A 27492-nucleotide genomic window follows, 5' to 3' on the forward strand; every position below is an offset into this window, starting at 1 on the left:
CTTTTTAAATGTAATCTAAGATTTTAATAAATGTCAAAATGCAGAAATATAGTATACGAATTTGAAATGTTCACAAATATTAATGAGATTGATGTATGTTATTTACACGACAATCCTTTTGATGGCTCCGTTCATAGTTTGGCTCTTAAAGTCAAGCCAGTGGCTGAACTGCCCTTATGAGTGTATTGGCTTACGCACACAAGGGAGAGGTGTGGCGCCGCGGCCAGGGCGACTGACGCTGGAATCTGGGGATCACTGTTCGATCCCCGGCTCCGGCGGCAGATTAGCCCAGCACCATGCGACTCTGGGCAATAGCTCGCTTAATCTTCCCGACGGCCCCCAGCGCCTAGAGACCCTTACAGGTGATTGTGCGCTTTACAAATGTGGACTTTACTAGCTATGTCCTTATTCAACAGCCAACGCAAGCTAATCCACAGTGATGAGGAACACTGCAGAGTGTAATGTGGGTTGGTACTGCCAATGGGGAGAGGGAATACCGATCGATTGTCATGGAGGGGTCAGTGGGGCCTTGACTATGGCGCTGGAAAGGAATAGAGGGTGCACTGACTGATGATACTGGAAGGGGATGAAGGGGGCACTGACTGATGCGAGTTGTAAATGGTAGCCCTTGATGATGATGATAGGAGAGCTGTAGGCCATTTAAACAGATGGAACTGGGCCACCGGATAGTTACCCCTCAAAATCTGCACCTTCCATTAAGGGCTGTCACTCTGGGTTTACTTATAAGTTATGATTGGAAACTCCGGAGACAGTCGTACCTGGTAACTGGCGTTTAACACTCCGTACCCCAGGCCTGAGATCATGTTTTTCACTAGAGTTGGACTCCTGCAAAGAGAGAAATATTTCATTACACAAACTGCCTCAAATCTGGTGTGAACACTTGTACTTGCACTGTGCGCCTCAACTTCTCAGCAACGCTCACTCCACCACCCGTCATTTCACTCACCCTCTAGACATCGATCCTACAACCGATCCACCCATCTCTTGACTCACATCCCCATTTACAAAGTTAGATGTGCTCTAGCCTTTTGAATGGGGACTCGGTGGACCTGGATTAAAATGAGTGTTCTGAGACCCTTGGAAAATGACTTTACCTGCTTGTGCTCATTTACCACTGTCTGCCAGAGTAAAGCAGATAATTTACACACATTTTTTTCAGCCAGTCTCGAGCCTCACCTTCAGCCAATGGTGAGACAGGCAGCTGTATCCATACCTTCCACCCTCCATCTGCTCCTGTGTTGTGCCACCACATCTTGGCTCCTCGCTGAAGAACGTGCTGTTCCGAGGCGCTCTAATGGGATGTGCACATGTCAAGGGGCTGAGCATGGTAGCGATGGTGCGGCTCAGCCAGTCCCTACACCCCATCCATACGTCACAAAAATATAGGAATCACCATCCTTCCGGCCGTTTGTGTATGGCAGTGCAACCACTGGATACTTTGCAGAAAGCAAAGTGCAGGACTCTGAATCAAAAGCAGTCGTGGCAAAAAAGATCTAAACCATTCCCACACTGCAGCCAGTGAGAAGCTGTTAGGGTGCTTTTGGTTTTACTACGAAGACAACTTTAGAAAAAAATAAGGCCAAACTTTGCATTTTACAGCACAATTTTTCAAGTATTTGCTAAGAAGCCATAGGCTTTGCGTGCAAATCGCATTGGAACCTAATGAAATATTGTAAGACCTACACGAATCCTGCTAGGGCAGCAGTTCTTTGAGATGCAAGCTGGCTCCATGTCTGCTCTTGAAGCCCTAATGGAGAAAATCCATAGAAAATCTTGTGACGTCTTAAAAAGCACACCTGAAGAAGGTTTGTGTTTGTGATGCATGTGAGGTGGGTAAGTTAATCCAGTAGACTATCTCCAGGAGGGGCACCAGCACTGCCCAGACCTCCAAATCACCGCCTCCCTAGCCATCACCCATGGCAGTGATTCTATCTGCAGGGCGAACAAAAACCTAAACGTTCACATAGAGATAAAAATACCATACTACTCCATCCTCAAACTTTTAAGCCGGCAAGATGGCTTAGGGAAACACTCTTCCATGATATCGGCTTTGATTGGAGGTCACAGTTGAATCTAGATAAGGCGAAGTCAGTCGTTATACCGAGAGGTCTGGAATCTGAGTGCCTTTCAATTAGGCAACAGTAACACCGCTCATTTACAGCAGTTCGAAATGGCAGGGGGTGGCCTGGTGTACTAGATAACAAATTATAATAGGTGGGGAGGGCAGTTTGATCAGGCATTATTGTTTCGTCCAGTCGTAAACCTTCTCCGGCTTAACCACATAATTCGCCTCAGTCATGCGACTTAGAGCAGGGTGCACAGGGCGTTAGTCCAGATACTGCACTCTGCAACATTTCAGGGCGTCCAAGCAGCAGATGCTGCCACCCCATTGCCAGCTGAATATTCTGAATCCCAGGGTCGGCGAAATGTTTTGGAGCAGTGAGGAGCTACACAGGCAAGAAGCGCCTGGTTGACGCATGCACACCTGTACACACTTAAGCTTGTGCACCAATTTGTGCAGCCAGAGCTCCACATTCGCAGCCAAGGTGAGTGAGCCACTGTCGAACCTGCTCAGTGGAATGGGGACTGTGCATACGCCCACAGGAGGGTTAACAGCAGCTGCAGACAGTGCAAAGAAAGCGCCCTGCTCCATCATTTTAAAGTGGCCTGAAGGCCTGAAATCGGCCTCCATCTTTCTAAGGATTCGCTTAGTCGGCCAGTCTGCCTTGGATAAGGACAGGCACAGTAGTAGATCCTTCTAGGGTATGTAACACTTACTACTCATTTTTACCCACATGATATTTACTCAACAGGCTTTGCCACGATGGTAAGTACACACCATACAATCCCTAGCCCTGCAATCCACAACTGAGCAGTAATGGTCGTAAACACAACAAATCCCCTCTGCACTCCATGCACGTGAGATTTCATCCCATAACACACACAAGCTCCTGGTTTACCCATCCACACAACTGAAAGACCACTTTGGAGCTTCTCAAAACATTATAAGCCACAACTTATTCTGACAATAGCACAATAAGCATGATTTAGACAGTCCCACGGCACAAATATGTTGGATGATCACCGAGTCCAATTTGAAGAACTGTACTTTAAAGAAATCTCTCATTGCTGGTACAAACAAAGAGCTTCGGCGACAAATTGGCAATGCTGACCACTCATCATAAGGATCAGATTATTGAACCAACGATTTAAGAATCCCCCAGGGCTTGGATTGCGTGTCAGGGCGTGGGGAAGATGCTGCCTTCCTAGTATAAGAATGGAAATGGCCTAAAAGAAACCGGCAGAGATTTTGGACCTTGAAATAAATATAGTAAGGCTAGTGTAGAATGAGTCACATCAGCTGCATCCTTACTTGACTGGCTTTCTCTTGCAAAGGCCCTGGCTTGAGATGTTATCTCCTAATGTACTCAAAGGCCAGGCGGGCATGTCTACGTATTATAAAGAGCTGCTGTAATTGAGATCTTGAATGTCACCCACCCACTGGTTAGAGGGGCTGCCGGGCTGTCCTGAATTTGCTGCACCATGCCGCCACTCACCCGGTCATCTTTGGAGGTCTTCGCTTCTGGTACTCCTGCTCGTCCACAGTCCACACAGCACCCTTCACGTTCTCTACCCGCACAAAGCACTTGTGCAGGCTCAGGTTGTGACGCACAGCATTCTGCAACAAAGGAAACAGCGCAGAGTCAATACATATTAGGGTTTACAGTGCCACGATAGCTCAGTAGTTTGAGAACCTGCTGCAGACTTGACTTGTAACTGGATGGCCGTGGATTTGAAGCCTTGAAGAGCTACCTCAACCTTGCATTCTACCAAACACATCAAATGACTACTATTGTGTTGTGTGATACCTGTTATGCATGAACCAAGAGATGACTCTGTAATATATTTTAAAAAACAATGACCAGGCTTTGGTTCCATGCCACAGAAACAGGGGCAGCGCTCTTCTCACAGGCCTACTTGAACCTTCCCTAGCTCCGTTCTCACTGGCCTACTTGAACCTTCCCTAGCTTCCGCTCTCACAGGTCTACTTGAACCTTCCCTAGCTTCCGCTCTCACAGGTCTACTTGAACCTTCCCTAGCTTCCGCTCTCACACGCCTACTTGAACCTTCCCTAGCTCCGTACTCACTGGCCTACTTGAACCTTCCCTAGCTCCGTTCTCACTGGCCTACTTGAACCTTCCCTAGCTTCCGCTCTCACAGGTCTACTTGAACCTTCCCTAGCTTCCGCTCTCACAGGTCTACTTGAACCTTCCCTAGCTTCCGCTCTCACACGCCTACTTGAACCTTCCCTAGCTCCGTTCTCACTGGCCTACTTGAACCTTCCCAACTTCCGCTCTCACAGACCTACTTGAACCTTCCCTAGCTCCGTTCTCACTGGCCTACTTGAACCTACCCTAGCTTCCGCTCTCACAGGCCTACTTGAACCTTCCCTAGCTCCATTCTCACTGGCCTACTTGAACCGTCCCTAGCTTCCGCTCTCACAGGCCTACTTGAACCTTCCCTAGCTTCCGCTCTCACAGGCCTACTTGAACCTTCCCTAGCTCCGTTCTCACAGGCCTACTTAAACCTTCCCTAGCTCCGTTCTCACTGGCCTACTTGAACCTTCCCTAGCTTCCGCTCTCACAGGCCTACTTGAACCTTCCCTAGCTCCGTTCTCACTGGCCTACTTGAACCTTCCCTAGCTTCCGCTCTCACAGGCCTACTTGAACCTTCCCTAGCTCCGTTCTCACTGGCCTACTTTAACCTTCCCTAGCTTCCGTTCTCACTGGCCTACTTTAACCTTCCCTAGCTTCCGTTCTCACTGGCCTACTTTAACCTTCCCTAGCTTCCGTTCTCACTGGCCTACTTGAACCTTCCCTAGCTTCCGTTCTCACTGGCCTACTTGAACCTTCCCTAGCTCCGTTCTCACTGGCCTACTTGAACCTTCCCTAGCTTCTGCTCTCACAGGCCTACTTGAATCTTCCCTAGCTCCGTTCTCACTGATCTACTTGAACCTTCCCTAGCTTCCGCTCTCACAGGCCTACTTGAACCTTCCCTAGCTCCGTTCTCACTGATCTACTTGAACCTTCCCTAGCTTCCGCTCTCACAGGCCTACTTGAACCTTCCCTAGCTCCGTTCTCACAGGCCTACTTAAACCTTCCCTAGCTCCGTTCTCACTGGCCTACTTGAACCTTCCCTAGCTTCCGCTCTCACAGGCCTACTTGAACCTTCCCTAGCTCCGTTCTCACTGGCCTACTTGAACCTTCCCTAGCTTCCGCTCTCACAGGCCTACTTGAACCTTCCCTAGCTCCGTTCTCACTGGCCTACTTTAACCTTCCCTAGCTTCCGTTCTCACTGGCCTACTTTAACCTTCCCTAGCTTCCGTTCTCACTGGCCTACTTGAACCTTCCCTAGCTTCCGTTCTCACTGGCCTACTTGAACCTTCCCTAGCTCCGTTCTCACTGGCCTACTTGAACCTTCCCTAGCTTCTGCTCTCACAGGCCTACTTGAATCTTCCCTAGCTCCGTTCTCACTGATCTACTTGAACCTTCCCTAGCTTCCGCTCTCACAGGCCTACTTGAACCTTCCCTAGCTCCGTTCTCACTGATCTACTTGAACCTTCCCTAGCTTCCGCTCTCACAGGCCTACTTGAATCTTCCCTAGCTCCGTTCTCACTGATCTACTTGAACCTTCCCTAGCTTCCGCTCTCACAGGCCTACTTGAACCTTCCCTAGCTTCCGTTCTCACTGGCCTACTTGAACCTTCCCTAGCTTCCGCTCTCACAGGCCTACTTGAACCTTCCCTAGCTTCCGCTCTCACAGGCCTACTTGAACCTTCCCTAGGTCCGTCCTCACTGGCCTACTTGAACCTTCCCTAACTTCCGCTCTCACAGGCCTACTTGAACCTTCCCTAGCTTCCGCTCTCACAGGCCTACTTGAACCTTCCCTAGCTCCGTTCTCACTGATCTACTTGAACCTTCCCTAGCTTCCGCTCTCACAGACCTACTTGAACCTTCCCTAGCTCCGTTCTCACTGATCTACTTGAACCTTCCCTAGCTTCCGCTCTCACAGGCCTACTTGAACCTTCCCTAGCTCCGTTCTCACTGATCTACTTGAACCTTCCCTAGCTTCCGCTCTCACAGACCTACTTGAACCTTCCCTAGCTCCGTTCTCACTGATCTACTTGAACCTTCCCTAGCTTCCGCTCTCACAGGCCTACTTGAATCTTCCCTAGCTCCGTTCTCACTGATCTACTTGAACCTTCCCTAGCTTCTGCTCTCACAGGCCTACTTGAACCTTCCCTAGCTCCGTTCTCACTGATCTACTTGAACCTTCCCTAGCTTCCGCTCTCACAGGCCTACTTGAATCTTCCCTAGCTCCGTTCTCACTGATCTACTTGAACCTTCCCTAGCTTCTGCTCTCACAGGCCTACTTGAACCTTCCCTAGCTCCGTTCTCACTGATCTACTTGAACCTTCCCTAGCTTCCGCTCTCACAGGCCTACTTGAATCTTCCCTAGCTCCGTTCTCACTGATCTACTTGAACCTTCCCTAGCTTCCGCTCTCACAGGTCTAATTGAACCTTCCCTAGCTCCGTTCTCACTGGCCTACTTGAACCTTCCCTAGCTTCTGCTCTCACAGGCCTACTTGAATCTTCCCTAGCTCCGTTCTCACTGATCTACTTGAACCTTAGTCACGAGTAGAGCACTGCTGTGAAACTGACAGGAAATCCGCATCATTCTACGCATACACAACAGTGTAGAACTTACAAGCTGATAACCAGAGCAGCCACTTACTCCATCGTCCGTAAAGCGCGCTGGGGCCTCAAAGGGTTAAGGCATCGCTATCCAAATAATATAGTACATAATTTGAATTTCGGTTTATATCAAGACACAGAGGGTGACTTCAACCCCACGGCCAGACATGATAAGAGTGAGAGTCTAGTCCCGATAAAGAGATGTCTGCCCTGATAATCAATGTTTTTTTAAGGACAAAATATAGGCATGTACTTCACCCCACCCACTATGTCTGCCAAGCGGTCACAGTACTAGCGCCGCAATGAAGGCCGCACAATGATGGTTTCACGGAGCTGCACAGTGAGCGTGAGCCTGGCGGACCAGGACCACCCAGTAAATGAAACAAGGCAGGCGCACAGATGTCTTCATGGAGAGCCACATTTAGTGAGGCTGACTCGGTAAGTTTTGCTGACTGAGGCACAGTCAGCGAAAGAGCTGCACTTTGTAGACCAGCAGTCTACAAGGACTACGCCTTGTCCTCTGGCACCACCTAGTGGCCATAGTGGGACTTACCGAGTGGTCTCACGGCTTCTTATGAACAGTGACGGACAGAGTGGAAGATGGCAGCGTAGAAACTGAAAGTAAATAGCGGGGCAGTGGCTACAGCGGGTACTCCCCAGTGCAGGAATAAGCGAGTGCCACGGGTAGGCGCCCCAGTCCTGTTAGGAACTGGGAAAATGGACAGATAGAGCAGTGCCCTTGGCATACACGAGACAGTCAGACAGCAGTGCTCGGGCGCAGGAACGGTGAAGATAGACGCCCCCCATCAGATTTTGGAGGGGGGAGAGTGCAAGGGACAAATTCCCTCATAGGTTTGGAAGTTGCAACTTTTTACATACAGTTGAATAGCCATAATTCGACTAGCAGAACTAGGCCACACTAGGCCGCATTAAAAGTCATCCATGAATTGCTGCAAAAAAATGCAGGCTATTTGTGTACGAGTGTTCCACATGTGTGTGTTTTTATTTCAGAAAATCAAAGAAAATACAGCCTCAGCCATGGTCTGTCTTAATACAAATGTATAATAATTTCTTCTTCTCTTTGGATAGAAGGAGGTGTGTATTTCTGGACCCGTTCAAGGCTACTTAGATGAGCTCTGCTGTAGTTGAACAAGTTACTGTATTCCTGTATTTCATAATGTGTGATTTCATCTCCTTAATTAACGGCTTAACCAATAGGATGCTTTAGGTGTTACTAGGGGTGTTGTACGTAATAATAAAAGATTTACTGAAACTGTATACGTTATGAGCTTATTGCCCTTGATGAGGCTTTGAAGCACTTTTTGAGGAGTAGCATGCTACTCGGGAGCCCAAAGTTACTGGCCAGTCCATTGGTTATTGGAATTAGTCTTGTGCTCAGAAAGAAACGTTTTCATGTATTTACTCGAGTTTCTTTATCGTACATCAATGATGTAGGTGTGATCATTAGAAGGGATTATGTGAGAAGCCTGATAGAACAGGTTACATGGATATGGTTTCAAGGAAAGAGAGATTAAGATAGGCAACTCATTTAGAGTTGTCTATATAGACAGGAGGAATGCAGAAAGTAGAACGGAAGAAGCGATTCATTCAAAATCAATATGGGAAGAACACATTTAAAGTTTAAGTCAAGGTTGTTTTTTCATGCAGGGCTTTACAAATAAATCAGGGAGATTCTGCATAGTATGCAGACTGAGGATATAAAACTATAGAAAGAAACACATTTTAAATAGCAGTGTACCGGTCTTTATTTATTTATTTATTTTATGCATTTGTATGGCGCTCAGCTACCCAACAAGGGTTTCCCGGCGCCTTTCTCGAGACACTTTAACTATCAAGAAGCATCCGATACGTACATCGCCGCAAAATGCAACCCAAGTGCTCCTTGACACCCCTGTATAAGCAACTGTCAAGCACTGACATTTAAGCATATCCCAGTACCAATAATTACCATTTGACTTTGACAACACCAATGAGAAAGCCCATTTGCATATCACTCCCTGTAGGTACAATATCAATATAAATACTTGCAAATCCAGAAAAAGACACCTGCGTGCACCTATTTCAGCAGTAGATTAATTACTACGAAGTATTATTACAGTGTATGTGTGCAAATCATGTTTCACCGTACAAACTACACATGTAAACATGCTTTCTAATTTAAAATCTTGCCAACTTAAAATATAAAAAGGAAGTTGATAAACGTGTTGCAGCAATCATTAGTAAAAACCAGTGCGTAATTTATATGAGCCATTCAGTACTTGGTTTGGAAGGGCCGCCCCCTCAAGAGCACTGTGCACCACAGACTAGACACCACTGGTGGTCTGCAGAATGAATGCGTCAGGTGGTCGCACCTTGACTCTCCAGTAGGCACCTCGTCTTGTAGGTGAAGGATGTCTGCCTGAAAAGGCCAGGGCCAGGTTGTTCAGGGCCCGGTGTGCATATCACTCCATCGTAGGTGCAATATTGGCCACCATGAATGAAACGGTTGTATTTTATGACATCACATCACGCTATGAAAATGAGTGTGCCTTCTATCCCTGAAACATTATAAAAGGCGTGTTACTTTGGAGGAGAGATGTTGTGATCTTTTGGGCTTTCTTGGGAGACGGATTTTATGTCAGCCTATTTTGCAAATGTATTTAGATAGTTATAATTACGTTGATTAGTTTGATTTATTAATTAATATTTTTATTTTTGCTCTTTGTAATTATAAATTTTTTAACAAATCTACAATGTTCTTACTTTAAAATCTTGCCATGTGCACGTTTAATTAATAGCGTTGGACTAAGTCCATGAGAGACTCCGATTATCTCATTCCCGCCTAATGTCCCTTTAATCTCTTCATTTAAGTGTCAATACAGTGGCAGACAGACCATGTTTCACTGTAGCCATGCTGCATTTCGCCCAAGTCTCCTCGAAGCATTGTTATTGGAGGCACAAACGGTGTGGGGGCTCAGAGACTTTTTTGTTAACTATTTAATTGTGGTCACTGACGTGTTGAGCCACTAAATTCTGCCAGTTTGTTAAGCCTGGCGAGCCTGGAGAGGGATGGAAAGGATCCTTTTTTTATATTCATGTTTCTGATGGCTAGCCTGGCTTGAGAAAAATAATAATTTAGGAGAGGCACAATACCTAAATGACCGCAATTAAAAAAAATTGCAGAAGGAAGGGGTCTCAAACCCCCCAGAGAGGATTCGCTTTAGATTACAGCACTCAAAATGCTTTAAAAGTGCAGCATGATTTCAGATGGGCATGTTCTATCTGTGTTTGATCTTCGGCGTCTGTGGAAACATATGCACAATATGCCATATGCAATCCTGGAATCAAATCCTGGCCTCCGAACTTGAACATATTGTGTGATCTACAGTCCATCGCTCTACTTCGCTATGTATCATTTTCCTTAACCATGCAGTTTTAGAGCACATTGAACCAATTCATTACAGGATCTGTGCTCTACAAACACCTCTGCTGTACATGGTTATATAAAATCATTTTTCTTTACATTTAATAACAATATAAGCTATAAAGAGAGAGAAAATAAAGTGATGTTTTGTGTAATTTGTGGCACCACCAATAGAGAATGCGGACTTCTTGAATGTTTTGTGTTTAAACATATAACTTTCAATAAATGTCCCTCCATTCAGTGATATAACCATGTGTACTTTATTGCGACACATAGAAATGTTGAAAATGATTTTATTAGAGTTCCTAGTCATTATCATATTTGTTGCTTGATTTACCTGTTCTGACGCCTTGGCTCATGATTTTGCTCTTGAAGACAAGACAGACCTCTAGCTCAGCTTACATCACCCCCTCCCCCCCTCTGCGTCCCCCCCACCCCATCCCCCCTCCTCTCCCTTGCGCCCTCGCAGCAGCCCTGGGAGACACTGGCGAGTGAGAAGGACAGCAGTGGCCTAGCAGTGCCATAGGAGCCAGAGTAGGGATGGAGAAGTGAAAGTGACCTAGAAGGCAGCAGAGAGCTCTGCAGATAGAGATTCCATGGGGATGGACAGACATCCGGGCATTGGGACAGACAGAGCAGATGGACAAGCAATGATGTGGAAGGTAGCTGTCAGCTACAGGAGCGATGGCCACACAGCAGTGCCCTCAGACACCATCCAAGAAATAGAAAGGCATCCTGACCCGGGATATATGTATTCAGCAGCAGTGCCTTCAGACACCATGTAAATTAATCAGCATTGCCAAGATACAGACAACATGGTCAAACATGAGTGCCCTGGGAGGTAGCAGTGGGGCATAGAGAGACAGACATCAGTTCCTGAGAGGCCTCTGATAGATGGCATCTTTCGTAACCTGAGGGGGGGCAACACCCCTCAGGGTGATACCGAAGTGTCCTAGGAGGCAGGGGAGAGATGCAGATCCAAGGGTCCTCAGACAGCAGTGCTCCCTGCACAGGGTACTTGAGGCAGTCAGACTCACGTGCAGAGGAGGGGCAAGGCATCACTGCACTGGGAGGCACCAGAGAGAGCCGAGCTCTGACAGGCACGGGAGAAATGGACCGACAGCCGTGCAAAGAGAGAGGACAGGCAGCAGGAGTGCCTGTGAGTCACTGGAAAGAAGAACACCGGAGAGAGGACGGACGGACAGACAGCCGTGCAAAGAGAGAGGACAGGCAGCAGGAGTGCCTGTGAGTCACTGGAAAGAAGAACACCGGAGAGAGGACGGACGGACAGACAGCCGTGCAAGGAGAGAGTACAGGCAGCAGGAGTGCCTGTGAGTCACTGGAAAGAAGAACACCGGAGAGAGGACGGACGGACAGACAGCCGTGCAAGGAGAGAGTACAGGCAGCAGGAGTGCCTGTGAGTCACTGGAAAGAAGAACACCGGAGAGAGGACGGACGGACAGACAGCCGTGCAAGGAGAGAGTACAGGCAGCAGGAGTGCCTGTGAGTCACTGGAAAGAAGAACACCGGAGAGAGGACGGACGGACGGACAGACAGCCGTGCAAAGAGAGAGTACAGGCAGCAGGCAGGAGTGCCTGTGAGTCACCGGAAAGAAGAACACCGGAGAGAGGACGGACGGACAGACAGCCGTGCAAGGAGAGAGTACAGGCAGCAGGAGTGCCTGTGAGTCACTGGAAAGAAGAACACCGGAGAGAGGACGGACGGACGGACAGACAGCCGTGCAAAGAGAGAGTACAGGCAGCAGGCAGGAGTGCCTGTGAGTCACTGGAAAGAAGAACACCGGAGAGAGGACGGACGGACAGACAGCCGTGCAAAGAGAGAGTACAGGCAGCAGGCAGGAGTGCCTGTGAGTCACTGGAAAGAAGAACACCGGAGAGAGGACGGACGGACAGACAGCCGTGCAAAGAGAGAGTACAGGCAGCAGGCAGGAGTGCCTGTGAGTCACTGGAAAGAAGAACACCGGAGAGAGGACGGACGGACAGACAGCCGTGCAAAGAGAGAGTACAGGCAGCAGGAGTGCCTGTGAGTCACTGGAAAGAAGAACACCGGAGAGAGGACGGACGGACAGACAGCCGTGCAAAGAGAGAGTACAGGCAGCAGGCAGGAGTGCCTGTGAGTCACTGGAAAGAACAACACCGGAGAGAGGACGGACGGACAGACAGCCGTGCAAGGAGAGAGTACAGGCAGCAGGAGTGCCTGTGAGTCACTGGAAAGAAGAACACCGGAGAGAGGACGGACGGACAGACAGCCGTGCAAAGAGAGAGTACAGGCAGCAGGCAGGAGTGCCTGTGAGTCACTGGAAAGAACAACACCGGAGAGAGGACGGACGGACAGACAGCCGTGCAAGGAGAGAGTACAGGCAGCAGGAGTGCCTGTGAGTCACTGGAAAGAACACCGGAAAGAGCACGGACGGACAGACAGCCGTGCGAGGAGAGAGTACAGGCAGAAGGAGTGCATGTGAGTCACTGGAAAGAAGAACACCGGAGAGATGACGGACGGACAGACAGCCGTGCAAAGAGAGAGTACAGGCAGCAGGAGTGCCTGTGAGTCACTGGAAAGAAGAACACCGGGGAGAGGACGGACGGACAGACAGCCGTGCCCTCGGAATCACGGGAGAGAAGGGCAGACAGGCAGCAGTGCCCTGGGGCACACTGGAGAAAAGGACAGACAGACACAGCCGTGCCCGAGGGGGCCACAATTCTTCCTCCTTTTCACACCGCGGTTTGATGCTGCCCCGATTTCATTACCAATTTTAATTTGCCTCTAATTAAACGCTGTGTATTTTTCCGACTGGCTCGCTAATCCAGGAGGGAGGCCGGGGGATGGCGAGGAATCTCTCTGAGCTATAATTACAAAGAGCGTAATCACACCGGCCGCCGCCTTTGAATACATTTCCCTGCATTACGGCGCGCGGGCTCCTGCTATGCAAATGAGAATGACCCCAATTTCAGAGAGATGGCCTCTGGGGGCTCTTTCCATTCCGAGCCTGGCTCCGTGATGAGAGACTAATTCGTTACGCTAAAACATTAACAGCAATTTATAAGGTCAAATGAGGGCCACAAAAAAACAAAACAAAAAAACTCACCAGTCAACAAAGAGGTGTTGTGTTGTCAGAGCATCTAGCAGACCCAAACACCTACTTCCCCTTTCTGACAGGCACCCCATCATATGACGTAACACAATGATGCCAGGGGGCAGAAGGGCAGGGTAACCGGACCTGTCCTGGGGAAAAGTTGAAGCAAAAGCATGGGGATAACGTCAGGGTCAGAGTGGCCTATAGGGCAATCAGGCAGTGTCTGACGCTCTGGTTTAACAGACCAGTGTTGGGGCAGTTTTTTTTTTTTGTGTGCAGTTTTTGGGCCTGTTTTATGGGCAAGTGAGCAGTTTTAACTGATTGCCCTGATATTACCACAAACATTGCGTGCAGCAAACACAAATGCATACAGTCTTCCATACCTTTCAAAATACCCATACAGCGTGTCTCTATACGTTCCAAACTGGCCTGATTTGCACATGTGGGTAATTTTATTAGCTATCATATTAACTAATGGGGCCACTTTTACTTTGATGACCGGGCATATTTTTTTTCCCCAGTCCGACCTTGGGATACCGTTAAATGCCACAAAATATGAACACAAAGATTACGACGGATCTACATAAAAACGGAAAGTGTAGTACACAGTCCATTATGAGGAATGCTGCTGTCCTTCTTGTGGCACAGTTAATTAATTACATGATGTTGGTAATTTCCAATTAGCACTACAAACTAAGGAATCCTTAGGAGTAGAAGTGTGGCTCACTGGTTAGAGGCGGCAGACCCTGAAGCAGAGATCGGCCCGGGACCAGGGTTCAATTCCCGAAGAGGCAGGGTCTTGGGTCAATGTCCGCGGACTCGATAATTCTCGCCGAGGTGCCTACGCTAACCATGGGTCCCACTCTGCAACTCTGGGCAATAGCTTGCTTAATCTCCACAACGGCCCCAGCAGCGCCGGGGATGCCTGGCTTCACCTTGGAGGTGCCCAGGAAGGGACCATCTCACAGGGAAAGCCAGGACGGCTTCCCCAGCGGTATACAGCGCCAGGACACTCCGAGATGGAGTAACAGTGCGCTTTACAAGTATACTTACCTTACCTACCTACCTTAAGATGGACCAGTGTTACTCGCCCTTGACAAGGAATCTTCTATAAGCCAAGAAAGGGGGGGGGGTCTTTTTCCAAAATGAGCTAAAGTGGTCTCCCTATGGGTGGAAATAAAGGTCAATCCACCCCCCAAGAACCTCATATACATCAAGGGGCAAGTTTCACCAGACTACTCGCAAACGCCCCTCCACCCAGGCCACAGGTGATGCCTCTCCTCCTGACAAGAGGAGTAAAATAATAATGTGGCAGGCAAGAGGGTTGGAGTAGCAGCTGCTACTTGCTTGCAATTTGCCAGCTCAGTAGCTCCCCTTTCCAGATATCAAAGAGCAAAATTTGAGGAGATGGAGGATCTCCTCAAACATCTCCCTGAGCAATACCGCAAAATGGGGGCGGGAATCATGTCGAAAGGATGCAAATAAATGCTGCACATTGGATGCGCCACAATACCTCTAGAGACATTAACACAAGCATCATCTTGTGCCACCACGCAGGTGAAAGCTACAGTACTACAGATGTTTACAGGGTAAGTGCCATTTTCTATTCATAGCATTTGTGAATGTAGATACACATGCTTAGCATAGATTGAATAGCGGTCTCCTCCCAGATGTGGTAGTTAGCTTGTCATCTGATCCGTTGGGATGCAAGCTTGCTGGTCTTTGTGCCAGGATAAGCCCCAATGGTACCGAAGCCTCCTTTTCATGGGTGCTATAGACTGCATCTTCTTCTTCGCCAGAGATGTCTTTTCACTGCATGGTATGTGCCCACAGAAGCTTCCATCAACATCGAAGGATTTCTTGGATCTGGGCAACTTACATCATTATGGTCAGGCGACAAGCAGAGATTGTAGACCTGGTGGTGAATGTTCTACGGGTACTTAGCGCAGCATAAAGTACAGTAATGGAATGGGGATCGTTCCAGAACCCGTGGTCATTCTCTGAGAGGACTCCACGTGAAGAAGAGTCTTCGGCCCCTGACCGTGGCTCTGAAGCGAGGCCTGATGTGGTTGTACCAGCTAGGAACAATTTATAAAGAAGGGACACTGAAAAGATCCGATAGATGCAGAGGGAACATGTTGACACATGAAGCCTACTCAGTGCACGTCTGAACCAGATGGTAGAAAAAAACAATCTAACTTGGAGTCGGTGCCCATGCGCAATGTACATTTAGAGGAGTCAAACTGCATCTAAGAACTTCCATTGAGAAAAGACAACTGGCAGACACCCGATCCCAACACTAGATGGCAGGAGTGTGCTAAGCATGTGTGTAACTATAGATCAATACACGTGTGTGTGTATGTATATATATATATATGTATTTATATATATATACACACATACACCCACATATACTCATATACATACAAACTCAGGTTTCAACAAGCAATATTTAAATCTTAAGTCGTACGTATGTGTGTATAAATCTGTATATGAGTATTTACATAGATATACAATTCTAAACCCATACATACATACAAAGTCAGATTTCAACATTGTAAGCAAAACGTTGCTTTGCAGTGAAAGATGGTGAACAAATTAATGTGTGTGGCAAGGTGAAGTGTCTGTTTTCATTTCAGTGCAGCCTTCTGGAACTTCCAACAGCTTATTTATTTATTTATTTATTTTGAAAGTTTTATATAGCGCGAACAAGATCTTTGCAGATATCAGAGCGCTTTACAAAGCCGGGAATACCAACAAGCGAGTGAATTTAAACATAATAAGTGGGAGGGGTAGGTACGTGAGGGAGCAAATTAGTACAGCAAATCAATAATAAAAATATAACAGTTAAAAGTGTGCATAGCTGGTCAGTAGCGTCAATAATACAGGTGAAATACATAGTCATAGAGTTCGAACATAATAATACAGGTCGGTGTAGAGTCTTTATAGATCCATGCTCATAGGTCAGGTGTATTTGGCCATAAAAATAGCTTTCACTTCTTTCTTAAAAAGTGTAGTGGAGGAGATGAGCCTAGTTTCAGGAGGGAGTGAGTTCCAGATCCTGGGTGCCATTCCTGAGAAAGAGCGTTTATAAGTTTTTTCCTTCCGCAATCTTCGAGGTTTTAGCAGAAGATTGTTTGTGCCTCTGGTGTTTCTAGAGCCGCCAGAGATTGACAGCTTCTGAGTGAGGTATCCGGGAGAGCTCAGGTGTACAGCCTTGTGTGTCATGCAGGCGATTTTCAGATGTATTCTGGCTTCAAAAGGCAGCCAGTCTAGTGATTTCAGGTCAGGGGAGATATGAGAGTGCTTTTTTGATCCAGTGATGAGTCTCGCTGCAGCGTTTAGAGAGGCTCTTAGGGGTGCAGTAGTGGTTAACGGGAGACCGCAGAGGGCGGTGCTGCCGTATTCAATTCGCGGGATGACCAGTGCTTGTACTGCAGTTTGGAAGTCTTTGGCTGGTAGGAAGGGTTTAAGTTTCCTTTGGGTATTGATTTGGAAGTTCGCTCCCTTAGTAATCTTGCTGATATGGTGCTGCATGTTGAGATTGGAGTCAAGAGTTATGCCTAGGGATTTCGCTGAATCCACTATGGTGGGTTGGACATTGAGTGCAGTTAGCTGTTTAAGCCAGGTTTGAGTGGTAGAGATCTTAGCTGGAGGTGAGATCAGCAGGAATTCTGTTTTCATAGCATTGAGTTTGAGATGATTATCAGCAAGCCAGGATTGGGTGCTTCTGATCGTAGAGTTCAGGAGTACGATGTCATTGAGGGATTGTAATTTGAGATATAGTTGAGTGTCATCTGCGTACATGTGAAAAAGTACATTGGATGCTTGAAGCAAGGTGGTGAGAGGTTCCATAACTAAGTTGAACAATGTTGGTGAAAGGGAGGATCCTTGGGGGACACCTAACGAAACAGGTATTGGAGAGGACATCAGGTTGTTGCTCTTGAATTTCTGTGACCTGTTGTGTAGAAAGGAGGTGAACCACTTGAGAACAGTCCCGGAAAGACCCATTCTTGTGTTCAACAGATCGAGTAATTTCTCATGTTTAACAGTGTCGAACGCTGAAGAGAGATCAAGAAGGATGAGGAGGCAGGTATCCCCTTGATCTAGGATTTGAAGGGCGTCGTCGATTATGTGAGTCATAGCAGTTTCGGTGCTGTGACCTGCTCGGAAGCCTGATTGATGAAGGTTAAGGAGATCAAACAGATCAATGTGTTTAGTCAGTTGTAGTTGAGCGCATTTTTCCAATAATTTGGCGAGAGTGGGAATATTGGTAATGGGACGGTAGTTGTTTAGGTCGGATGGGTCGGCAGTAGGTTTCTTTAGCAGAGGTGTGACTTGTCCAACTTTAAGGGAGTCAGGGATGGTTCCTTCTTGGAGTGAGCTGTTGATAATCTTAGTCCAGAGTGGAAGGAGTAGTGGGATGAAATCTTTGACAGCGTTAGCAGGGAGGGGATCCGTGAGGTGATTGGAAGGTTTCAGGGTGCTGAGCAGTTTGCCTATTTCTTCTTCGGAGTAGGTTTCAAAGGTTGACCATGTAGCATTGTTTTTAGGTCCGGTGGGTGTTATGCAGTTGAGTGTGGTGTGGAGTCTTGCGTCAGCGCGGAGATCACTCTTTATGTTGTCAGTTTTTTGGGTAAAGAAAGCGGCGAAGTCTTCAGAGGAGGGTGCTTCGTGCAATGTACTGAGAGGTTGGGGTTGTTCCTTGGTTTGTGTTCTGATTAACTCAAACAGTTTTCTTGGGCGGTTTTTTGCTTGGTCGAGCTGGAGGCTGAAGAAGTTTGCTTTTGAGCGCTTTATTTTCCTGAAGTAGGCGTTTTTTTTTTTTCTTCAGGGTTTTCAGGTGCAGTGCAGAGGGAGCTGCCCTCCAGGTGCGCTCTGCCATTCGCATGGCTCGTCTACCTTCATTGAGACTCCCGTCGTACCATGGATTGGAGATTTTAGCGGAGACTCTTTTTAGCTGCATAGGAGCAGCCTCATTGATTATTGAGGTCATGGCGTTGAGATAGTGGTCAGTCAGGGATTGTACATCTGTAGCTCCCGTGGGCGGGAGTAGGATGTCGCGACTGTTCGGGGGTAGGGAGACTGGGTTGAGTTTTTTCAGGTCTCTTTTCCAGACTTTAGTTCTGGAGGGTTGAACCGGGTTGAGTTTGACTTTTTCATTGATGAAGAATGTGACAGTATGATGGTCTGACCAGTCACAGGGTTGGATAGACTCAAGTTGAGCAGCGTCCTCTCTGGCGATGATAAGGTCGAGGATAGAACCTTTCTCGTGGGTCGGGCTGTTGAATAATTGCATGAGATCGAGGGCGCTGAGGAAGCTTTTGAAACTATTAACCACCGCATGATTGGGATCGTTCCAATGGAGGTTGAAGTCACCAAGGTATATTTGGGTGAGCTGTTGTCCGGCATTGGTTGAAATCAAGTCCATCATTTGTTGGGCGAAGAGGAGGTTGTCTCTAGGTGGGTGGTAAATGCCATGAAGAGAGCATATCGGTTTGCCATCACTGATGATATCGAGGCAAATGTATTCATAGCAAGTTGGAGAGGGTAGGGAAGGCTCGGAGACTTTCAGCACAGAAAGGCTGTTCCTGTATATGCATGCGATTCCGCCGCCTATCTTGCCAGACCTGTCAAGCCTAATAATGTGGTAGTTGGGGGGAACCAGAATGTCCATTATAGGTGTAGAAGATTCGGTTAGCCAGGTTTCAGTCAGGAAGATTAGGTCAAGGTCCAATGATAAGATGAGGTCAGCGATGGCGGAGGAGTGTCTAGAAGCCGACCTACAGTTTAGGAGAGAGCATTTGAGACGGGGTGTGTCAGGGGAGGAGGAGGGAACTAGAGAGAGGGGGACTTTTCTAAGGTTATTCGGGACGGATATTCTGTTGTTTAGAGTGGAGGGTCTATGGGGATTTGAGAGTAATGTGGGAATGGGGTGGTGCGAGGTCGAGGTGGTTGTGAGGTTTAGGGGTGCAGGGTCGTAGGAGCGGAGGAGGGAGAGAGTGTCGAGATCTGAAAGAGGGTTGCATGTGCGACGGGGGCGGTTGTTGCGATTGTGGGCAGGGATCGCGGTCCAGTGAGAACGGCGGGTGCGGTTGTTGCGATTGTGGGCATGGATCGCGGTCCTGTGTGAGGGACGTAGCTTAGGCTCGTCATCGGGACGGGAGGAGAGCAAATTGAGAGGGGGGGTGGTGGTGAGTGAGGTGAGTCTAGGGGGTGTGGTGAGTAGCTATTTTATGGTGTGCATGTCTTCTTTGATGGTGTGAATTTCTTCTTTGAGTTGTAGGAGGGAGGCCATAATTTTGTCCAGCGTGGGATAAGTGTTTGTGCTGGGGGTGGAAGTCATGAGTGGGTGGCTGACCTGGGACTTATCGTGCGGGTGGGGTGGAGGGTTGGTGTTCATGCAGGGCTCCGTGATGTCATCGTACGGGATGGTGTTAGGGAGGAGGGGGGGTAAGGGGGTGATGAGAGTGGATGGAGTACGGCGGAGGTTGGTGGCGTAGAGGAAGGAATTCGTGGTAGGCGGAGAGAGCGGGGTGGAAGTGGAGTGTATGATGGTGGTGATGGGGGAGCCTGAAGGGTAGTGAGGGCTGAGAATGGGGGGGGAGCTAGGGTTGTAGATGGTCCGGTCATGGGGAGGGGGAGTTAAGATGGTAGAGGTGATGTGGTCTGCATGGTTAGTTCGCGTGTGGGAGTGGGGGCTGAGAGAAGGGGGGGACAGAGTGTGGGAATTGTCGCTATGTGTGTCGTTCTGGCGCTGAGCTAGGTTAGGGGGGTTGTGGGCGGGGTCTGGGGGGAGAGGAGGAGTGGGAGTGTTATGGGTGGGGGTCCCCGGGACGGAGGTGTGGGGGCGGCTAGTGTAAGATGGGGAGCTAATTGTGTCTGTGATCGCGGAGTGTGGGGTGGTTACAGACGGTGGGTGATCGACTGGTGTGGTGGGGGAAGTGGTGATGTGCATGTCGTTCTGGTGCTGAGCTAGGTTAGAAGCGTTGTCGGTGGGGGCTGTATAGTCCGGGGTGATGTTACTGGAGGGGATGTGAGTGGAAGTCTGATGGTTGGAGAGGTTCTCTTTGAAAGTGGGGAACAGGTTGTCTAGTAGTTCCAAGTTCCTGTCTGTGGATTGAATTAGGACAATCCCGTTATTGTAGATCGTAATGGTAGTTCTGCCTAGGAAGAGTTGGGATGGTGTGATGGAGAGAGTTAAGCTATGCGCGGATTTCCTGGTGGTGGAGACAGTGAGTAGGGTGAGGAACGTTTTTCTCCATTGAGCTCTGCGAGAGGTGTGAAAGATGATATCGATGTTCAGGGATCCATTGACCGGAGAGAAGTAGGTGTCAACAAAGGGGGTTTCAGGGTGGGACCTCAGGAAGTTGTGTTTAAAGCGTTTAGCGGCTTTTTTGGTGAGTGCGGGTGGGTAGTTGATTTTATATGTGTGCTTGCCGATGGGCTCCATGTTGGGACGGCGGTATAGGTGGGTGTGGGGTTAAAAGTGGGTGTGGGAGGGTGGACGATAGTGATACACATGTGCAAAGAACAATGCAGTCAGTAGTTTACATGGTACACTCTTGACAATAGTGAGTAGCAAAAGTAGCCAACATATAGAGGTAGCAATGTGTAAAGAACAATGCAGTCAGTAAGTTACATGGTGCACACTTACACACTTGACAATAGTGAGTAGCAAAAAATAGGCAACATATAAAGGTAGCAATCTGTGCAAAGCAAAATGCAGGCAGTGGGTTGCGTGGTACCCGTGTGACACTAGTGAGTGACAAGATAACCAAAATATAGAGGTAGCATTCTGTGCAAACCAAAAATAGACGGTGAGAATGGGTGCAGCTTACATAATGCACACAAATGGACAAGGATATATGAGGTAGCATACGGTACCGCTCACACAATGTACCGAAAAATACAGAAATACAAAAATATAAGTGGTATCAAACGGTACATATCTAGAAAAAAGTGAGATGTGCAGTTTACATAGATAAGTGCAGTTTACATAGATGTACAGTGCCCAAATACAAGAAAATAATAATGATGATAAACTGAAACAAAATACCGGTGTCCCCAGAAAGCTGCATGAAGCAGTATTGATACTAGTGATCCACCCGAAAAATATGAGGTATCGCTCGGTACATTATCAGTGAAGAAAAGTGAGGTGTGTGCAGTTTACAAAAGCATGTGCAAAATACAGGTAGAGGAATAATACTGCAATAAAAGAGGTATAATACTACAATAAAGGCAATATAAAATTTGAGGTAGCGCTCGGTACATGTACGTGAAGAAAAGTGAGGTGTGTGCAGTTTACAAAAGCATGTGCAAAATACAGGTAGAGGAATAATACTGCAATAAAAGAGGTATAATACTACAATAAAGGCAATATAAAATTTGAGGTAGCGCTCGGTACATTACCAGTGAAGAAAAGTGAGATGAGATGTGTGTAGGTTACAAAAAATGTAAAAAAATAAGTAGGAGGTATAATACTGCAATAACGGCAAACACTTAATCACACAAGTGTTTAAGTACTCTTCGGTAGTGAGGCCCATGGAAGCTGGAGCTGGCGGGGAGACAGGACGGCAGGACACTCAAAGCTAGGGCGTAGGTCCCATCTGACCTCCCTTTAGAGACATCAGGACACATCTGCAGCCAGGAGACCATCAGATTGGAGGCAAAGAAGTCCACAAACTCAAATCACTTTTTCACCGTATTCTTCACTTTCACCCTGGCGTTCCGGTGCCTTTAGCTTAGTTCACACATTACCAATGGCGTGTATAAAAATCCCAAAAAAGGGATCCCCCACTCATTGGTATGACAGACCCCTTGGGAAAGCGATATGGGAAAACGCCCAGAGAAGCTATGAATGCGCGCCATAAGAAAGGTTAAGGGTTCACTCCCCCACCCGTGGAGTTTTATATAGTGCGAACTTGACCTGAAGGTATCAATCAGAGCGCTTTACATGAGCACCAGTTGCATTACAGATGGACACATTCATTTTTTTGTAAGGCACGGCTAGATTAAGTGATTTGCCCAGAGTCACAGGATGATGAGTGTCCCTGCCGAAACTCGTACCTGGTTCCCCAGCTTCGAAGTCGACCGCTCTAGCCATAAGGCCACATCCTCTCGAAGGTGTTTTACAGATTATGGAGTCATGCTGATGTCAAAGCAGCAGTTAAAGGTGAACCTACTCACCTTCCAAGTTGCAGTGTTCCGCCGGAAATATGCAAACATGCGCGTGAACCAGTTGTAGATCTCATTCAGGGTTAGCTGTCGGTCCGGTGTTTCCAGAATGGCCTGTGTGGATTAAAAATGAGAGACCAAATCACCTTCAGTGCACTATGAAACCTGGATGTCCACAGTTCATGGGGCAGCCATTGTCAAAATCTAGCTATTCACAACGCAAAATGTCACTCGTTTACCCACAACACATAAGGATTTCTATTGAACTCAAATTCATAAGGTAACCCAGTTACCAACAGCAGAATAAAAATCCATTTACTCAACAATGCTGAAGAACGCATTTATTTACCTTCAACGCATACGAAATTTCACGTAAAATGTAATGTAAAAACCGATTAAGAGCCTCATGTACCTGCAATGTATGAGTTGTTTACACATAATGCACAAGGAAAGAATACAATTAAAGTAGTTTGTGGTTTAATACAAGTATAGATTTGTAAGCTGTACATAATGCTATTATCTAGCACGTGGATACTCACAAACATTTATCCAGGAGCCAAAAAGTTTGGTCTGTGGTGTGACTAAGGGCCACACAGATGCCAGCAGGGTGGTACTTGGAGGAGCTGGGGTGTTGAGGAGGGGATGTAAGGTGGGGAATAGGAAGAAAAACATTTACATCTAGTAGCTGAACTGAACTGTACAAAGTTGAACCAAAAAACCTGGGATCAATCCCGGCTTCCCGACTTGACCAAATTTTGTGATCCTAGGAATCTGTTTTATTTCACTTTTCCTCCTTTTTCTTCAATATCACACACACAAGGTCATTGAAATACATGATTTCAGGATGCGTGCTGTGCTCAATTTAATACATTATAATGGTGTCCATGTATAGTAGCACCCCAGGCCATCCAAAGGGTGTACATAACTTACTCGCCTCTTTGGTCACTATTGGCATTGTGGTGCAGGCGGGATGAAGCATGAATGATTCTAAATTCATGTTTGAAAACTATCACTTAAAAAAAGACTTCTGAATGAACTTTTATAATCTAATTTACTAAGATGAAACGGTTGAGTGTGTCTATGAAGGAGTATGTTACTTACCCTGTAAGCATCAATGCGTAGCGTGTAGTGTTGCAGATTCACATGCTATGTACATTCCTGCCATCAAGTTTTGTGTTGGGAGTGGTCTCTGAAAGTTGTTTTCTATAGTAAAGTTTATGGTCAGCGTCGTATCTCCTCCCCGAAGTATTGTGCATGTTCAATGGCTCCTTTGTTAGATTGTAATGTTTTTCCCTGCCATATGGGAAGTGAGGACATAGTCTGCTAAGTTAGCGTTTCCTGCTAAACATGCTGAAAGTTCTGAGTATTTGAGTCACCATCTAATACTTGGCGGGAGGGTGCATGTGAATGTGCAGCACTACATGCTACAAATAGATGCTTACAGGGTAAGTAACATACTCATTCATAGTAGTAGCTGTTTGCTGCAGATACACATTGTTGGAAAACGAGGCAGCATCTGTGAGGCCTGCACAAATAACATGACACATTTGTCCTTCACTGGGAACCAAACACCCTAGGGCAGCGCCTGACTCTCAGAGGGTAGCGATGCAGAGCAGTCTGAGGCTTACTCAAGGGAGGTGGTGTGGGCTAGTAATCGCCATTTACAGGTGCGCAAAAATAACACTTAATAATTGATTGTCCAGTCTGTACTTTGCTTTATAAAAGTAAGAGTACATTTATTAAACACACACACCACTCAATACTATACACCAATTTACAAATATACATAAGCTGTTGGAATTACTTTGTGACATTGCATAACATCTCCACCCCTTCCGCAGGGGGGGTGGGGTCTAGCACCACCACTCCCATGTATGCACATCATCTTGCCCCCAATGCAATTAGTTGAACCAACCTATCCTGGAGCGAGGGCCCTGCGCACTGGCACTATCCCAGTGGCGTCCCCCTCCCATTACCTCAACAAGCATTAAACAGGGATACACCTGCCTTGGTGACACATGACCCTGACCAAGCATCTCCTACTGACCCTAAAGTATACACCTCTACATTTTAAGGGCTAACAGTCTGGGGTCTTCACCTAAGCGCAGCAGCAAGACTACATGTTTACGCACACTTTAGAATGACAGTACTCAGCACATTTGGATATCATTAAAAATGCATTGCAATTACAGCCTCTAAAGGCACCACAGATGATCACAGGATTAAGTTGTAAATACCGTCAGACACCCTAGCAGGAGTGTCTAGCCACTTAAATCCACTTTGCTTGTGACATCACCTTACACCAGTACTTCACATTGAACATCAGTCCCTCTAAAAGAAATAACCATTAATAAATGCATTTCAGTGCAATTACGCCATTTCACCTCCAGAGGATGCCCTTCTCGAGACATCTCCAACTTAGCCCATCAATCTTTGATGCACTTCTCAATGTACCCCCAGCTGTAGAACGAAAGTTCCAGCCTAGGAGGTGATGCAATCTTCGCTGAGAGTTGAGGGGTTATTCTTTTTAAATCCTCAAGAAACTTAGTGTGGGACTTAGCTTTGTGCTAGGGGCGAGACTGTGCTGCTCCAGCAGCTCCCCCCAGCACCTTTTCACACTCAGGGGTGACCCCTCTCCTCTGGGGGCCACCAAAACGCCAAAAACAATCCTTTCTTCATGCCTTGCAAAGCATCATGGGGCGCTTCAAGCTCCTGCCGCTTTTTGGGGGCTCGGTGGGGGGCCCGGTCCCACCTGGACCCCCGGGTAAGGGTATGCGACGTGGGGAGCCCACACCCGGCCGCTCCGCGCTTTGGTCGGGGGCCCGGTAACACCCGGGCCCCTGGCTCCTCCTTCCTTGTTCGGGGCCCCGGTCCCACCCGGGACCCCCGCAGGCTCTCCACGTTGGAGGGCAGTCCCCGGGACCTGACCCATCCCGGGGGCCTTTCCTGGACCAGCGGCGGAGCCTCACGCGCTTCGCCGTCAGGGGGCCACAGGTCCAAGGTCGCTCACCTTCTGGGGGCCATATCTCAGCCCCTGGAGGTCCGATCTGCCCCATTTTCGCATCTTCTTGCTTCTGGCGGCGCCCCCAGCCACTGGGAGCACTCTCCTTCACTCTCCGGGTCTCCAAGGGGGTGCACTCTGCAGGGAGCGGTCTGCACTGGCTCCCTGCGCCAGCCTTTCGCCTGGCTCTCCTCCTGTGCCTCTCTTCTCCCTGCGCAGAGGCCCCTGCTTCTGCGCACCGGTCCTGGGCACTTCTTCTGGTGCTGTTAGGGGCCTGGGTGACAGTCAGGGGGTCTCTCCTTCCAACTGCCCATTGCCAGGCTCCAGCACCTTCCACCTCAGCAGACCACACCCCAGAGAGAGCTTCTCTTCCTGTGCAAATACTTTTTAAAAGTTGAGTAGGGGGCTGGCAGAAAGTCTCTGTGGGTCCTATCAAACAGCAACACATCACTTCCCTGCCCCTGCTCCCTCCTTCTTGTCCAGCCTCTGGGTTTGTTCAAAATGGAGTCATCCAGTGTCCCTGCCCACATGGCCTCTGAAACCCAACTCTTTCCTTCTTGGTGCAGCCTGATGCCTGACACCCAGTGACAGCTGCTAATGGATGAGCCTGTAGCCCCACCCATCTTCTTGTTTGTGGAGAGGAGGCCCTAGCTTGTGGAAGAAATGTTATCAATCCATCCAGCTGAGGTCAACCCTCAGCCTGGGTCTGGTCGTGGCTGGCTCAGAGAAATAGGACAGTTCTGTATGACCCAAAAGCAGTACAAATATGACTTTGGACTCTGCACAATACTTATTTTCACCTACTCTACAATGGACTTTAGTGCTTGTCTGGAATCTGTAGGCCTTGTGGAAGTCATTTTAGCCATGGGCCCCACATCCCCATAGGGTAATAATGAAGTGAAAACACAGTAAAACACACTGACTTTCCCTGGCATGTTCCTTCCCAGGGTATAAAGCCTATTCCATGTCACCACCCAATTCTGCTAAAGTCCTGCCACACCATTCACTCTGTAGCTGCTCCTGGACTGCGCACGCTCGGAATCTCCCTTGCGCAGTTCCTACACGTGTGCACACGCATGTACACCCGTGTCTGCATGTAACCAGCACAGTGTCCCATACTCCAGCTGCTGCGCAGCGGCCTAGTCAAGCCAGGCGGACACCAGTAAAATCTCTATGCAGTCTCCTTCATTATGAGTTCACTGTGGCTGAGTCTCAGATTATAAGGCTCCCCCACAGTAAAAGCTCAACAATTAGGTGCTCAAAAAAGCGAAAAATCCAGGCGGCCCCTAGTGTCAGAACCACCTTTTAACACACATGTTATGCATAAACTGTAAATTAGTACTCCTCTTGCGGTGGCTTAAGGCAGATGGTACATTTGCTTTAAAAAATGTGCGTAGAACTATTTGTCCCGCCAGAGCCTTGTCTGACTTGAACATGTACAAAATAGTGCTTGGTAAAAGTGTGTGGGTTTGTACATGTTGCCACTTTACAAATGTCTGTTAGTGGGATATTTCAAGAAAATGTCATTGATGCTGCCTTTTTTCATGTTGAATGAAGTCTTGGCATTGTAGTTAGTGTTCGTTTTGCTTTGATGTAGCACATTTGTATACATTTTACTGTCTATCTAGCGATTCCAGGTTTTGAGACTGGATTGCCTTTTCGTGGACATGAAAAAGCTACAAATAGTTGCTGTGTTTTTCTGAAGGTTTTGTTCTTTCCACATAGTACATAAGGGCATGTTTGATATCTAGTGTGTGTAATGCTCTTTCTCCAACCGTTTCTGGTTTTGGAAAGAGAACAGGTAAATCCAATGTTTGCTTTAAATGGAAAGGTGATATGACCTTTGGTAGAATCTTTGGGTTTGTGCATCACAAACCTTGTCTTGGGATACTTAAAACTAAGGCTCCTCAATAGTCAGTGCATGTATTTCGCTGACTCTTCATAGCGATGTAATGGCCACAAGGAATGCCACTTCCATATTAAGAACTGTATTTTGTATTTGTGAATTGTTTCAAATAGTG

The 27492-nt window shown here is 47.6% G+C and overlaps 1 protein-coding gene across 5 annotated transcripts in view; it reads right to left on the reverse strand.

Moving 5' to 3' along the window:
• FOXP4 (forkhead box P4) overlaps nucleotides 1-27492 on the reverse strand; it is a 305951-nt gene that overhangs the window by 22246 nt on the left and 256213 nt on the right. For all 5 annotated transcript variants that reach the window (XM_078644738.1, XM_078644739.1, XM_078644736.1 and 2 more), the window contains exons 13-15: nucleotides 22483-22584; nucleotides 3579-3700; nucleotides 780-846 (exon numbers count right to left, since the gene is read on the reverse strand). In XM_078644738.1, coding sequence (XP_078500864.1) covers nucleotides 780-846; nucleotides 3579-3700; nucleotides 22483-22584 — 291 coding nt within the window. The remainder of the gene's footprint in view (nucleotides 1-779; nucleotides 847-3578; nucleotides 3701-22482; nucleotides 22585-27492) is intronic.

Source organism: Lissotriton helveticus, chromosome 5_1 (genome assembly GCF_964261635.1).
Source record: "Lissotriton helveticus chromosome 5_1, aLisHel1.1, whole genome shotgun sequence".
Classification (NCBI taxonomy): Eukaryota; Metazoa; Chordata; class Amphibia; order Caudata; family Salamandridae; genus Lissotriton; species Lissotriton helveticus.